This window comes from Drosophila novamexicana, unplaced genomic scaffold (genome assembly GCF_003285875.2).
Source record: "Drosophila novamexicana strain 15010-1031.04,08,12 unplaced genomic scaffold, DnovRS2.1 tig00001270-arrow-arrow-pilon, whole genome shotgun sequence".
Lineage (NCBI taxonomy): Eukaryota > Metazoa > Arthropoda > Insecta > Diptera > Drosophilidae > Drosophila > Drosophila novamexicana.
The window spans coordinates 639,410-655,234 of NW_020824847.1; the positions used below are offsets into that span (position 1 = coordinate 639,410).

The 15,825-nt window shown below is 47.3% G+C and overlaps 2 protein-coding genes across 2 annotated transcripts; one reads left to right on the forward strand and one right to left on the reverse strand.

Annotated features, from left to right (window-relative positions):
* The first annotated feature begins 379 nt into the window (after positions 1 to 379).
* On the forward strand, positions 380 to 6,717 carry LOC115766819. Its single transcript, XM_030710855.1, has 6 exons — positions 380 to 404; positions 555 to 991; positions 3,023 to 4,100; positions 5,251 to 5,632; positions 6,115 to 6,383; positions 6,635 to 6,717. The coding sequence occupies exons 1-6, from the start codon at positions 380 to 382 to the stop codon at positions 6,715 to 6,717; spliced, it is 2,274 nt and encodes a 757-aa protein (XP_030566715.1).
* A 2,023-nt stretch (positions 6,718 to 8,740) lies between these two features.
* On the reverse strand, positions 8,741 to 10,780 carry LOC115766820 (myosin-G heavy chain; the record flags this gene model as incomplete). The annotated part of the gene is made up of 3 exons (XM_030710856.1): positions 10,353 to 10,780; positions 9,082 to 10,253; positions 8,741 to 9,018 (listed from the first exon to the last, which is right to left on the reverse strand). Coding segments are annotated over exons 1-3 (1,878 nt in total), but the record flags the coding sequence as incomplete, so codon positions are not given.
* Between the last annotated feature and the right edge of the window lie 5,045 nt (positions 10,781 to 15,825).

The following is a 15,825-nucleotide window of genomic DNA, read 5'->3' on the forward strand; positions in this document are numbered from 1 at the left end:
ATTTGTATTTTACACATTTTCGTATTAGCTTTGGCAGCGAAGCGTTTCACTTTTGCGATCGATAACTGCACATCGATATTTATCGATTACGTGTGCATCAAGATGTGTGTTTTGTTGTGGCCAACATTTAGTTGGCTTGATGTTTCCTCTATTTGATTAAAAACCTATCGATAGAGTTTGATAAACAATCGCGTGCTTTACAAGTCAGGGCTGTTACGCATCGATATATATCGATCAATAGCTTGAATTGAGGATATTAAGGTGTTTTTTTTTTAGCAAGCTAGTTGGAAGATCAATATGGGTTGCAAGGGATGTAGTGATAGATCGTAACTAATAACTCTCTCATTCCTCTTGTTTCCCCTTCAGGCCATACCGTACCATGGATCAGCAGCAGTATGTCAAGAGTTTGGGGCACGCCCATCAGCAGCAGCAGCAGCAGCAACAGCAGCAGCAGCAGCAGCAGCAAATGCATCACCATCACCACCATCAGCAGCAGCAGCAGCAGCAGCAACAGCAGCAGCAGCAGCAGCAGCAGCAATCCTCGCGTTCGGCAGCTAGTCCGCTGTCGCCGCCACGTCCCGGACCGGGCAGCGCGGCGGCAGCTGCGGCTGCGAATAGCTATGCCAAGTTTGCGGATGCTCCGCAACACTTTATACAATCGCCGGCGTACAGCATTGGCATCGCGCCGGTGGCCAGCTATCGGGAGAACCATTATATGCGGATACCTCAGGCCTCGGTGCCGGAATTTCAGCGTGCCGGACGTGCAGCAACTGTGGCCTCCGGTGCCGTTGGCGGTGGCTGCAAGACCGGACCGGGGGGCGGCGCCTCATCTGTTGCCGGACCCGGTGCCGGCGGTGTTCTCCAAGTGGCCGGCAGCATGCCGCCGCCGGGCGCCCAGCCGGGCAGCGTGCTCGTCATGGAGGCCATGTCGCATTACCCAACGTTGCAGTACAACAACGAATACCTGACCAATGCCGCAGCTGTGGCAGCCGTCAATCAGCGACAGCAGCAGCAGCAGCAGCAAGTGCAGCAGCAGCAGCAAGTGCAGCAGCAGCATCATCAGGCGCTGTCTGAGCCGCTAGGCAGCATGGGTCAGCCCTACAAGAAGCAGCGCTTGAGTGAGCCCAATGCTAGCAGCATGAATCACCTGCCACACCAGCAACAGCAGCAGCAACAACAACAACAACAACAGCAGCAGCAGCAGCAGCGCTCGTCACCCGCTCAGCAGCACAACAGCCGGCAGAGCAACCATGGCGCCGTGTTGCACATGTCCGCTGCCGCGGCAGCTGCCTCAGGACTGACACCGCTGGCCATGCAACAGCTCAAGGTGGAAACGCTGCCCCAACAGCAGCAGCAACAGCAGCAGCAGCAGCAGCAGCAGCATGCGCATGCACCACGTGGCATTTTGCCGCCGCCAATTGTCTCAACAGCCCAGCTGATCAGCGTCTCCACGGCGCCCATGAACAGCGGCGGCAGCAGCAGCAGCATCATCAGCAGCAGCAGCCTCAGCGGCAACATGAGCAGCAGCCTCAGCTGCGGAATGGGCAGCAGCCAAGCTGCAATGGCAGCAGCAGCAGCAGCCGCTGCAGCGGCGGCAGCTGCCAGCAGCTCCGAGGCATACCATCCACAGGTGAAGAATTTATTTGGCAATGACATTAGCTTAAAGTTGGCGCATAAGTTGCCAACAAAAAAAAAACAGTAGAAGAGAGTTAACAGCAAAACTAAAAGCTTTTGACAGCTTTAATGTGCTTTCTAAAAAGCTCAGATATCAGCACAAGTATAGAATATAAAGCTATATAGAGAACATATAGCTAGCGAAAGCAGACTCTTAGCAAAGCTAAAAGCTGATGTCATAAATAATCAATTTGAAGACTTTTTGCAGCTTTAATGTGCTTTCTTAAAAGCTCAGATATCAGCAAAAGTGTAGAAAATTCAGCTATAGCTAGTAGGGTTCAGTTTGCAGTCGAAGACGACTCATAGCACTATAAAGCTGTAAGCTTTTGATTAAAATATTCATATTCATTCATTTGGATAGCTTTAATGTGCTAAGAAGAAGTATAGGCAGCTAGTATGTACAGCTTGAGCCCGAAGAAGACTTAGCACAGCAATGCCTTGAAAATTCTTGTGCTTTCAAGCCCAAATCCCAAGAAAACTGTAGATATTGAAGGGAGTCTTTCACTTACAGTTTGTAAGTCATTGACTTGGCTATACAGTTTTAAAGTCAGTCTGTTTAGCTAAAAAAAAAAATAATATTGTAGCTGTTCTTATTACCCTGAAAAGATCTCTTCTTGATACGTTCAAAAATTGCTTAGTAACAGTTTGCAAGTCACTTGGCTTGATTGTACAGTTTGAGAGTCCACACTCATAATCAAAAAGGTCGCCCTTTTCAGCTGTTTCTCAGCTGTTTTTCCAGCTAAGATTAGAGTTGGGTTGCTTTTCATAGTTGGGAACCGCAGAAATAATTTGCACTCTTGTTCTTATATATTTTTTGGCACAGTTTGAGCGCCATTGTAAGCCGATGTCATTGCACACAAATGTTAAACTGTATTTAATCAAGTTTTTTTTGCTCGCACAAACACAGGTGGAGGCCATTTCACCCACTTTGCCCAGCGACAATGCCGAGGAGCGTGCACGCAGCAGCGGCAGCAGCAACAACAACAACAACAACAACAACAACAACAACAACAACAACAACAACAACAACAACAACAACAACGCTAACAGCAGCAGCAGCATCAGCAGCAGCAGCAGCAACAACAACAGCAGCAACATCGCCAAGGAGGAGCTATTGATGCAGATTCAACGTGTGGACAATGAGATCAAGTGCGCCGAAACGGCAATGGAAGCGTTGCGCAGAAAGGAGAAGGCGCTGCTGGAGGAGGCGGCGGCAACAGCTGCCGCTATCAAGCAGCAGCAGACAGCCGTTGCCGAGAGCAGCACCAGCTTCAGCGGCGCCAGCTGCAGCAGCGGCACGAGCAGCAGCAACGGCAATGAGATTATAGAGCTGGCGTGGCGTACACAGATGCTGGCGCAGGGCATCTATGAGGCGAACCGTAGGACGGCCGCCGAACAACATTCCCAGGTCGAGGAGGCGGGCGGCGGTGAGGAACGGGCACGCCCCTGGCTGCCGTTATATAACCAACCGCTGGATGTGGAGGCATTGACGCATCTAATCAAACGCCATCAGACGCTGATCAAGAATCCCTTGCTGACGCATATACGCAAATTGAAAGCGGAACGCTGGGAGCACAATCAGGGTCTGGTTGAGAAATATACCAAGGATCAGGCCGATTGGCAGCGACGCTGCGAACGGGCCGAGGGCAGTGCCAAGCGCAAGGCGCGCGAGACCAAGAATCGTGAATTCTTCGAGAAGGTGTTCACGGAGCTGCGCAAACAGCGCGAGGACAAGGAGCGCTTCAATCGTGTCGGCTCACGCATCAAATCCGAGGCAGATCTCGAGGAGATCATGGACGGCTTGCAGGAGCAGGCGCTGGAGGACAAAAAGATGCGCTCCTATGCCGTTATACCGCCGCTAATGCACGACGCCCGTCAACGCCGTTGCGCCTATCACAACGAGAACGGACGCATCGAGGATATGGTGGCCGTGCACGAGGAGCGCAAGGCCCTCAATCTGTGGACAGCCGGCGAGAAGGAGACCTTCAAGGAGAAATATCTACAGCATCCGAAGAACTTTGGTGCCATTGCGGCCAGCCTGGACCGCAAATCGCCGCAGGATTGCGTACGCTATTACTACCTCAGCAAAAAGACGGAGAACTACAAGCAGCTGCTACGCAAATCCCGCCAGCGGACACGCAGCAGCCGCAACCCGGCCAAGGCCCAGGCCCAGCAGCCCCAATGCATTATCGATTCCCTTACAACTGGCGTCACGACTCGCCTCCAGCGCGAACAGCAACAGAAATCCGGCAATCGTTCCAGCGCCGTCGCCGAGCGCGAACGTGCCGAACGCGCCGCCGAACGGGAGCGTGTCGCCGAAAAGGCCGCCGCCGATGCGGCCAAAGCGGCCGAGTGTGCCGCCGAGAAGGCGAGCGCCGTCAGTAAGGCCGCCGAGGCGGCTGCCGGCAGCGAGAAGGTGGCCAAGAGTGCAGCTGCAGCAGCAGCAGCAGCTGCCGCCGCCGCAGCAGCTGATAAGTCGGAGGCTGCAAAGGCGACGCATGCGGCAGCAGAGAAGCATGCAACAGCAGCTGCAGCAGCCGCAGCAGCGGCCGCAGCTAAAACGGAGATCTCAACGGGCAGCAGCAGCAGCAGCGATGCCAAAGCCAAAACCGCTGAGGAGCAAGCGGTTGCATCCACGTCGTCCGCTGCAACTGCAACAGCTGCAGCGGCTGCGGCAGCGGCAACAGCTGCTGCCAGCGATGCAGCCGCCGGCGCAGCGGCAGCGCCCAAGGCGTCCAAGTTGCAGCCAGGCGATGCAAAAGCCGCAGCAGCAGCAGCAGCAGCCGCCGCAGAAGCAGCCAAGTCCGAGCGGGAGCAGCCAGCGGAGGCGGATGGGCATCGGGCTGCCAAGAGCAAAGCAAAGGCTGCCGATAGCTACAATGGTAAGCAATCGATAACTTATCGTTGGCATGCACAAAAATATGTATCGAAACCGATATGTATTGGAAAAGATGTGTATTGAAAACGATATATATCGGAGTCGATATGTATTGACAACTATATGAATCTAAATCGATATCTATTGAAATCGATATGTATTGGAGTCAATATGTATTGAAAGAGATGTGTATCGAAATCGAGATGTATCGATTTTTTGTTACATGCTTCTCAGTAATTGCCTCGCGCCTAAGTTTTTTTTTCCTTGTCTCTCACATCTGTAGATTCAAGCTTTGTTATTTGCAAAATCTTCCATTAGAAAATCTTCCATTTGTAATATGAACGTATGAATCTGAGGTGTCGAAATCGATAAACTACATTCTTACATAGGAAATGAATGCAATCCTTTTTGTCGAAAGTCATTCGAAAGTTGCGATGGGCTTTATTTATACGATAACAATTGCAATCATTGAGTTATAACAGTTTGTGCACAAGTTATCGATAATAATTGTAATCGATTAGCTATAACAAGAAAGTTATCGATAACAACTGCAAACGATTGAGTGCAAGTTAATTACGCCAAGTCATTATTACCCATGATCTTCTTTAAAATATCGTTAGACACTCGAGCGATAACGATTCTGTGGTTGTCGATAACATTTGAGGAAACATTCTTATTACTTTGCATTATTTTTGCAGCAACTGGTGCAGCCGGAGTTAGTGCCACGCCCTCAGCTACGCCCGCGGTCAGCGTGGCACTCAACGGCTTCAAGCCCGGCTACCAGAGCGTCGTCATGGCCAACGTCAAGGCGCCAGCGCCAGCAGCTGGCCTTGATGATGCCACAGCCGGAGCTGCAGCAACAACGTCGACAAATGCAACGGGCGATAAAATCGTCAAGGCCTCATCGACTGCAGCTGCAGCTGCGGCTGGCTTCGTTGTGCCCAATGCGGCTGTATCGGAGCCTGTCAGCAATGCAACGCTTACGACGGCCACCACGGCTGGCAACTATTTGGGCCAGAAGTTGAAGGCGGCACAAGTCGAGGGACTCGGTGCCGGCAATGATCTGCACACGGATGTTAGGTAAGTTATCAATGAAAATATCGTTTAGAAGTTATCGATAGGAGCGTTCGATAAGTTGTAATCGTAAAATGGAAAGTTATCGATACAAAAGTGGTAAAGAAATTATCTATTATCATACAAAGGAGAGTTATCGATTAAACAGTTCTTGATTAATCGATGATCAATACAAAAAATGTTTCAAATATCGATACTAAAACCAATTGATGTTGTATCGATACTAAAACCAATCGATAGTGTATCAAAAAAGTTGCATGAAGCAAAAATTCAGTTTAATCGATCAAAAAATCAATCGATAGAAATGTATCGATAATAGATATATTACCCAACTACCCAAGTATCGATAAAATATGTATCACGCAGATGTTTAATTTTTGTATTTCGGTTTACAGCGAGGCCAAGAAGAAACGCTACGAGTTGACGCCTGGCGAGGCGAACAACGCCAGCAGCAACAACAACAACAACAATAGCAACAACAACAACAGCAGCAACAACAACATTAAAGTGACCACCACCAAGGATGCATCGAATCAAGTCTCGTTCATTGACAAGGGCCCCGGCTCACTGCTGACGCCCGCCTCATCCATATCGTTGCTCTACAACAGCGCCATGTCCACAACGGCCGCGGTGGCTGCGATGGCAACAGGCGCAGGAGCAGGCACAAGGCCAACGACGGCATTGACTCCGACCATGGTGACAGATCGGGCTGGCAATTTGCTGAGCACATCCGAGGTTCTGGCATTGGATGGCAAAGGTAAGTGCTGCAAGTTTATTTTTATATTCCACCTCTCTCTATACATCCAAGCCTTGAACTCGTCAAAAGCGTTGAAAGCTTCCGAAATTTTCCACGCCCAGCAAGTCCTCTTGCTCTCTCTCTCTCCATGTCTCTCCCCTCGGCAATGCTTTGCCCTTTTAGCTGCTCAAAGTCGGGCAAGTTTCTCACATTTCATAAAAGCTCGTTTGCAAAGCTTTGACATTTAAGCAGCTAAATTCCCCTATTCCCAGAAAGCTGTCTCTGCGAGGACTTGGCGGCGCCTTTGTGCTTTGCTCTTTTCCCTCAAAACCAGGCGCAGCTTTCTGGGCAATGACTTTTGGCAAGCTTTTGAATAAGCTTTTGTTGGCCTTCTAGCCTTAAGGCTCTGCATTGCTCTAGCTTGAGCTTTAAACGTGCGTCACCATGCTCAAAGCTAGCTTTTGCTATTTTTAGCAAAGCTTTTAAGCTCGTGTAAGAGCTTTTACCTGCTTTTGCTGAGCTTTTTCAGCTTTTGCTGAGCTTTTAACGTTCAACTGCATTTGGAAGAACTTACGTGTCCTTTGTGCTTATCAAAAATGCATTTGCGCCTTCACAATTGCAGTTTTTCGCTTTGTTTGGCATCTGTTTATTAAGTGTTCGTCCCTCCTGCCCAACTACCCCTGCCCCCAGCCCTGATACTCTTTATCCCCACGCCTGTGACTGTTTGACGTCCGCCCTCCTGATAACCCTGTCCCCTATGCATATTTGATTCTCCGCATTTGCCTCAAGTCATGCTTTTGAGCTTGGAATGTGCGCAGCATTTGCAGCCTTTGCTGTGTGGCTGCCACATTGGATGCTTGATTGAGAGTGCGTGCCACGTTTTCGCGTGCCCCGTGTGGGTCGTTCTGGTTGTTTGTGCAGCCTCTGTCGCATCTCCATTCCGGCCGTCTGTCCATTTGTCGTCTGTCATTCTTGTCTGTCATTCAGCTCAGCTCAGCTTGTGCTGCAGTGCGCTTTTCTCTCGCTCTCTTTCACTTTCTTTTCCTCTCTCTCTCTCTCTCCCCTTTGCCGGCCGGCCCCCGTTTTGCTGTCATCTCCCTGGCGAGTTAATTAAACGCAATTAAATTAAAATTTTTGTAAACGTCTTTTTTATTATGCAAGTGATTTAATTTAATTATTAAATTGCCGCAACGTTTGTTTGCATTAACCGTCGCCATCTTTTGCCACAAACGAGAGCAAGCTCTGTGGCGCCCCAGTTGTCGGCGCTGAAAAACGGGGGGGCGGGGCAGATGAGTGTATACCCCTGCCTTTCGTCCCACCCCCTCTCCCAGCTTTTGGCGCATCAATTTTCTGATTAATCCTGGTTTACTCGCGGTATTTAATGATTCTTTGCAACAGTCGATAAGCGTTATCGATAACTGCTATCGATAGGCATTGTTTAGTTGCGATTAGCTGTTATTTTGCGTTTATCGATAAGAAACACATTTTCCAATAAGCAATTGTTGCGTTTGGCCTTAGCTAATCTATCGATAACAAACTATAATTAATTAGTAATAATTTATCGATAACAGCCGTTGTTAAAATTAGAGAGCTTGCACCCTCATTTCATGTCTTGTAGTTTGAGCAATTGAAAAATATTCTCCACAAAAAAAATATCGATAGCACACATAACGATAACAGTGTTGAATCAGGCCAATGTCTTAATTTATCGATTTAACAATGAGAACAGTTGCTTAATTTTGTGCGTCCATTTTGAGTATCTGAATTTGATCACCAAAACTGAAAGATTAAACATTTATCGATAACAATATATATAATATATGTGTGTAATCTTAAACGATAGAAATTGCTTGGCTTTTTTAATTGGTCGATGTCATTTGTCGATAAAAAAAATACGTAATTTCAAATATGTATATTTTTGACACTTTTCAAATTAATCGATGTGATTTATCGATAACAGAATGTAAAATTTAAAGTCGCATATTTCAGACACATTTTTAGCTTTATCGATGCCATTATCGATATAATAATATATCATTCAAATAAACATGTTGTTGACCCTTCAAAATGTATCGATAGCAACTATCGATAAACAAGTATTTATTTATTTATTTATTTTTAAATGAAATTCACATGCTTTTGCTTTGATTTTGGTTTTACAATTAACTTTTATTTATGCAAACTTTAGAGCGCTTCACAAAAAAAAAGGTTGTGCTTTGGTGTGTGTCTGTGTGCGTGTGTGTGCGTGCATTTAATTGCGTGCTTAATTCGATAATTAATCGATTAGTTGTTTTCGTTTTGTTTTGTTTTGTTGCATTAGTTTAGGGCGCTGCCTCCAAGGCATCCGTTGCAGTTGTTGCCTCACGCTTTGCGGCGCTGCTGTTGCTATTGCCGCCGCTGCTGCTGCTAGTCGAACTGTTATTGTTGTTGTTGTTGCTGCTGTTGTCCAGCTCATCGGCATGGCAGAGCTTGCGATGCTTGTGCACAAAATAGTAGCTGGGAAACTTGCTGCCGCACGTCTTGCAAGGATAATATTGCACATTCATGTCCAGCGGACGCACCTCGCGTCGCAGCAAGGCTGCCGCCGACAATGTGGCATCTGCGCCCGCAGCAACTGTTGCCGCTGCAGCTGCTGTTGTTGCTGCTGCTGCTGTTGCTGTTGTTGCTGCTGCTGCTGTTGTTGTTGCAGCTGTTGTTGTTGGTAGGCCCAGAAATTCGCGGCTGCTGCTGCTGCTAAGCTCCGGTGTTGTCGCCGCCAACTTCTTGTCCAAGCTGAGCGGATTGAGATGCCGCTTGGCGTGCTTCTGATAGCAATACTGCGATTTGAACGTGTGTTTGCAGTAAACGCACACGAACAGCTCCGCATGCGTTTGCTTGCGATGTGTTGCTGCTGTTGCAGATGTTGCTGCTGCTGCGCCAGTTGTTGTTGCTGCTGTTGCAGTTGTTGCTGCTGCTGCTGGTGCTGCTGCCGCATCGCCGCTGTTCTCGTTCGCCTCCTGCTGCTGCTGCCGCTGCTGGCTGCTGATGGCCCGCGCCATTTGCTGGTGAAACGAATAGCTGACGCTCTGCTGTGTGCGCTGCTCGCCGCCGCCGCCAGCTGCCTCAAGGCAGCTGTTGTCCGGCTTATGGCCGTACGCCGTGTTGAGTATGCGGCGAAAGCGCACGGGTCCATCGCAGCTGGCCACATCGATGATGAATTTGGTGGCCGGTGTTGCCGTCTCCAGTTGCACGCTCGGCAGCGGCGTCTTGGCCAGCTGCAGTCCACGATTGTTGCCGCTGCCGCTGTTGCTGTTGCTGTTGTTGCTGCTGCTGTTGTTGTTGTTGTTGCTGCCGCGTTTGGTTGAGCTTTTGCGTGCGCTGTTGCCGCCGCGTCGCAGCTTGTTGGCAACAGTTGCTGCTGCCGCTGCTGGCGGCGCTGGCGGTGGCGGCGGCGGCGTCGCTTGCTTTTTGCTATCCACACGCTCAATGTTCAGGCTGCTGGCGGCGCTGCTGCTCGCCAGACTGCTTACGACGGACACATTGCAATCCTCCGTGTCGAGCTCATTGTCGCTGGCCGTGTTGCTGTCGATAAACACCTCCACATCCTCCTCCTCCTCCGCCACTGTGTCCTCTATCTTCTTCTCCTTCTCCTTCTCCAGCTGCTGTTGCTGCTGTTCCGACTCTGTCAATTGCAGTTGCTCAGCTGCTGCCACCGGCTGTTGCATGTAGGCTGCAGCAGCAATTGTTGGCGGCGGCGGTGCTGGCAGAAAGCCAAAATTGGGCAATGTCGCTTTGCTTGGTATGGGTCTGATGATCTTGGAGCCGGCGCCACTGGCGGCCAGCTGCAACTGGTGCGGATTGGCTGGACTGCCGCTCAGATAGCCCTCGGTTTGGGCGCGCGCCAGAAACGCGCTGCGAGTAAACGTCAGAAAGCGAAACACAAAAATAAAACTTCAACTTGCAACACACGCAATAAAAAAAAACATAAAAAAAAAAACAACTGCTGCCTACCGACAAATCTCCAGGGCGCGCGGCATATGCAGCACATGCGTCGCCAGCAACACGGCAAATATGTTGTCCACATTCAGATCCAAGTAGCCGGTGTACATGTATGTCAAAAGCGGCGCGAACTGCTCCGCCGTCACATTGCCCAGATACAGCAGCAATTCACCGCCAGCAGCAGCGGCAGCAGCAGCAGCAGCAGCCGCAGCAGCAGCAGCAACAGTTGCTGTTGCTGTTGGTGTTGCTGCTGCCGCTGCCGCTGCGGCTGCAACTGTTGCCTCATCCATGCGTATGGCCGAGCGCAAATAGCCGCTGTGCATGCCCAGCACCAGAGCGTGGGCCACAAAGCGCACGCTGCTCGGCGCTGGACCCACCTCGAGTATAACATCCGGCGGCGTGGACATGACGCCGCCAACGCCGCCAACGCCAAGCGGCATGTTGCTGCAGCTTGTGGCAGCGGCATTCGGCAGGCGGCTGTTGGCGCTGCCGTTGCTGCCGTTGCTGCCGCTGCTGCCGGTTAGCCAATTGGTAAACATTTCCAAAAACAATCCAAAAAAAATAGAAAAATATACAAGACAACAAACAACGCGAAGACGCGACACGCGAGTCGTGTGGCAAGTGGCAAGAGCAGCTGCTGCCAACCGTCACGTGTGCAACTCAAATTCGAACTGATGACCGCCTCGTGGCGCCTGCCGCGTTTTATAGCCAACACACAGCGCACGAGACAGCAGCCAGTCACACACCAACACACACACGCACACCAAGAGTCCTGTCAGCTGTGTGAGTCCTTCGGCTGCTGCTGCTGCTGCTGCCTCGGCTCTGTCTCTCAGCGTCGGCTGTTGTCGAGATTATGCTGCCTGTTTAATTGGTTCTTGTTCTTGTTGTTGTTGCTGTGGCAGCATATTTTGCACATTTTAAGCCAAATTAACACGCGACTTCACAAAACTTATTGCCTTTATATAAAAGTTAGCCAATTGGTAAAATATAAATTAAACATTTCAAATATATTTTTAAAAAAATGTGTTGCCTACTTTTGAGCGTTTCGATTTTAGTCAAAAGAAACTTATACAAATTTGCAAAAAATAAATTTTTAAATAATTACAAAAATTAAAAAAAGAAGAAAAAAGAAATAACACTTTCGCCATAAATTCGCCAGTTTGGGTTTTTCGAAAAGTGTTGCCTACTTTCAGGCAAACTATTTGAAATGCACAAATTGCGGCCATAAATAAAAGAAGAAAAAGAAGAGTTACAACTTCTTTTGAAATATAATAAAAAATAACCAATAATTGAATTGGGAATAAGCTAAATAATAAAAACTCTTTCGCCAACAAATCGCCAACTTAATTGAGGATTTATAGTAAACGCTTGAGTTGGAACTAAATCTTCATTTAACTTTGCCTAATATATATTTCTTTTTTTTTTATATTTGTACTCTTGTCGTTTGGCAATTTCTTCAATTTTCCCATGTAATTATTTTGTGTTGAAAAAGAAGAGAAAACACATTTTGTGCAAATTTGTGTAAACCGACCGCGACTTTTACTTTGAGTTCAGCTTCCGTCGGCAGTGTTGCCAATTTTTGGGAGCTGCTCCAAAATCCGTTTGCCTTTTGGCTTTGCGTCAATTCAACATGCCCCCCGTCCTGCCTGCTCTCCATGCAGCTACCCTGCCCACCTTCCTTTCGCTGCCCTTGTCCGTGTGCATGGCTCAAAAAGCGGCTCCTCAATCGACTTAATTGATTTGTGAGCATAACCAACACATATTTACATACGACTCGGCCGCATGTGTGTGTGTGCGTGTGCCAGTGTGTGTGTGTGTGTTGATTTTGTGTGTGTGTGTGTGTGTGTGTGTGTGTGTGGCTACTTTATCTACCTGGCTATTAGCTCACTATTTGAAGCTACTCTCACGGAGAAATAAAGTCCTTTGCCTGCGATAAAAATCCTTTTTTCATAAATTTAACAAATATTAATTGATAGCAAATTATATTTAGTCTAATTTTCCTTGAGCGCTTCCGGTTCCGCTTGAGTTTCCATGCGATTTGAACTAGTTCACAGTTCACAACCTGAGTTGTCTCTAGGCAATATTCGGGTTCGAGTCCACGACCAATTGATTGGCCCAAAAATATATTGTAGGTTAGGTTGAGAGTTAGTAACTTTTTACTATATTCAAGAAACAGCTTTTATTGTGCTATCGCTTTTCTATCGCTTTCTTATCCGCCTGCATCATTTGCATCAATTGAACCGAAGCGCTTTGAGGGTAGAATTCCAGCTTCTTCTTGCTCGCCAAGCTATCGCCAAACTATCGGCAAGCTATTGCCAAGCTATCGCCAAACTATCGCCCAACTATCTGCCTGGCTGATAATGCTGCTTTTGCCTCTGTAAAGGGCATACGCTAGTCGCTAGAACTCTATTCGTTTATTGTCGCTTCTTCTACTAATTTACCCAACATTTTACTTTGCACTTTTTTCTACTACTTTTTTCTTCTTTTTGTGGCAATGTGGGACGTGTGTGTGTTGTGTGTGTGTGTGTGTGTGTGTGCGTGTGGTTTGGTTTTATTTGTGTGGCTTTGGTATTTGGACATTTGGTTGGCTTTTAATTACCGCTGTTGCTATCTCTGGCCCTGGCCCTCTCCCCGCTGCTCCCTCCCCTGCTGCTGATCGGTTTTATTTGTTGAATGGCCCCACCTTCGATCCACCTGAAAACCTGCAGCCTTTACTTTTATTTGACGTGCGACAAATTTGTCAAAAAATGTTTGACATTTGCTTGCTGCGCAAGATGGGGCGGGACTTGTTTAAGGGATGCGGGGGACTAGGGGCTGGTTACACGGCCGAAAGGGAGATGCATTTTTATAGATATGGTCAATCGGTTAGTTTGCCGACCTGTTTGTTGTTGTTGTATTGTTGTTGTTGTGTTGTTGTATTGATAGGCTAATTAAATTAAGTTGTTGTTGCTGTTGCAAGCTGAATCTGTCCGTTGCGATTAAGCTTCAATCAAGCGTTAACAATTTTAATTAAATTATTTCGAAATGTAATTATAAATGTTCGTCATGCATAAATTGTGTTATTCATTTATTTAGCAATAACTGGACACGCCCCCCCTCCAGCACCAGCCCCAGCCCCAGCTGCCGTCATCAACCCTTTTTTGTTGTTTTTTCCTGCTTCTTTTTTTTTTCGACCACTTTGCCAGCTGCTGCTCTCGATTGTTGCTGCATTTTGAATAAATAATCACAACGTAGGCAAAAAATGAATTTCATAAATTGCCAGCAAACAGGAGAAACAAAAGCTGGCAACAAACACGCCGCTGACTGACTGCGAGATACCCTGTAACGAGCTGTCGCCAAATATTCATGCACAAAACGAATTTCATACTTTCTGTGCTTCTTCTTATACATTAAGTCATTGCATACTTCTTCTTCTTCTCCTATAGAACCCTCTTTGGGAAATGTGTTCCCGTTTAACTTGGGTATTTTCCGTTCGATCTTTATGAAACTTTCAGAGCTTGAATATAGCATATTCATCTATGTGCATACCAAAGCCCAAAAATATAGCTTCATTATTCTTCGAGCTTATGGCCGAGCATTGAGTTCAGGTTGCCAGAAAGTTGAATATGCCAAAAAATTTCAAATGAGGTTGTACTTTTTCTTCAAAACTCGTAGATATTGCTAAATCAGAATAAAAACCAGCTGTGAAATCGATATTTATCGATATGTTGTGGCAACGAGAAGCTTTGTTTGAAATTAATTTAACCATTTTAAGCCTCAAGCTCTTATGGTATCTGAGCTACGAGTTGGCTTCATCAACTTGGCTTTTGCTGCTGCTGGCCAAGAATATATATGCTTAATGTGCTGCTGTCTCTTTTTTTTATATCCATTTTCCATGGTTTCAGCGTATAAAACAAAAAAAAACAAGTTAATCACATACATGCAAGTCCTGTCAGGACTTGGTTGCCCACGTCCTGCTGCTGCTGCTGCTCTTGCTCTTGTTGTTGTCGTCATCGTCAATCTGTCACATTTGTTAAATGCTACAATTAATCCCCCAAGCGCGTCTGCCCAGCTCTTTCGCTCCGCCTTTGTTGTGTTATCCTGCGTTCCGCGTCCTGCTCATTTTGCCCTCTAATAATAACTCACCTTTGAGCTTCGCGCACATACATGCATATTTCGCATAGCATAATGTGACATAACATGGCACATTTAACTTAAAATCTGTAATTGTTCTTCAAATAACAGTTATCGATAAGTTATCGATAATTTGTCGAGAATATGCCTCTGATATCAAATAGTTCAGCTCATTGAAGCACAATCTTAAATCTCAAAGACGCTCAACGCTCGATAACACAACTTATCGCTTGTTTGATTTATCGATTTTTGTGCTTTATCAACTGATTAATTTATTATTATTAATTATATTGAAAACTTGACAGGCTCACCACAAATTCAGGCAGGCTTTGCAGATTTTTTTCACACTAGTTTGCTTAGTTTTCGATTTGTTCTCTGTGCTCGATACTTATCGATTTATCATTAGGCTGCAGCCAACCCTGTTCTAGAATGTTTTAAAATTTATCGATAAATATCGATTTAGCACAATTTATCTGCTGCACTTTTATACATTTGTATCCATAAATATCGATTAACTATCGGTTATCGATTAAGCTCCCGCATTAAGCCCATCTATGCAGCCACTCGATTGTTCTCGTACTATTTACCAGATGTTTGTGTGCACTTGCTCCACGGTGCGACAGTGGAATGAAAAGGACAAGAAGAAGAAGAAGAAGAAGAAGAAGAGGAGCTACTGCTGCAGTAACAGCCATCAACTGCTGCTGCAATTCAATTCAATTAACGCGACGGTTAAAAGCTCTGCGCAATTAGCTTTTCTCTCTCGTTAGCCTTCTCTCGCTTCCGCTGCGCTCCCCCTTCTGTCGGAGTCTGACAAAGGGGTCGGGGTTTAAAACATTTTTGCTGATCTTTGCAGTAAGCTAGCAAATTGCCTGCCAACCAATCGAGCAACTGCAACGGACGCACACACACACACACACGCACACGCACACACACATGTACACAGCCTGTCAACTGTTGACTTTTGTCTTACACACATGCACACACACATGCACACACACATGCGTACACACATTGACCGTAAAACTGCTGCTGAGCCTTTTGGTCATGTTGACAAGCAAACCGCCCGCTCGCTACCTGCTGCTGCCTACCCCCCCCCCCCCCCCCCCCCCCCTCCGCGTTCCCCTCTCCAGCTGCATTTCCCTCACGTCTCTCGCCCCTCTACAAATCCATCTACGCCCCTGCCCTTGTGCAATTTTCGCTTGTGTTGTCGCTTTTAGCTGTAGCTTATCCCAGTTGGATTTTATTGTTTGTACACAGTTGCCAAGTGGACGCAGGCGGGAATCAGCATGTGCAGGGGGAGTGGCAGTGGTGGGGTGGGGGGTGATTGAGATAGCCTGCAGGTAGCCGAAGCGGTTTGTTAAGCAGAGACACA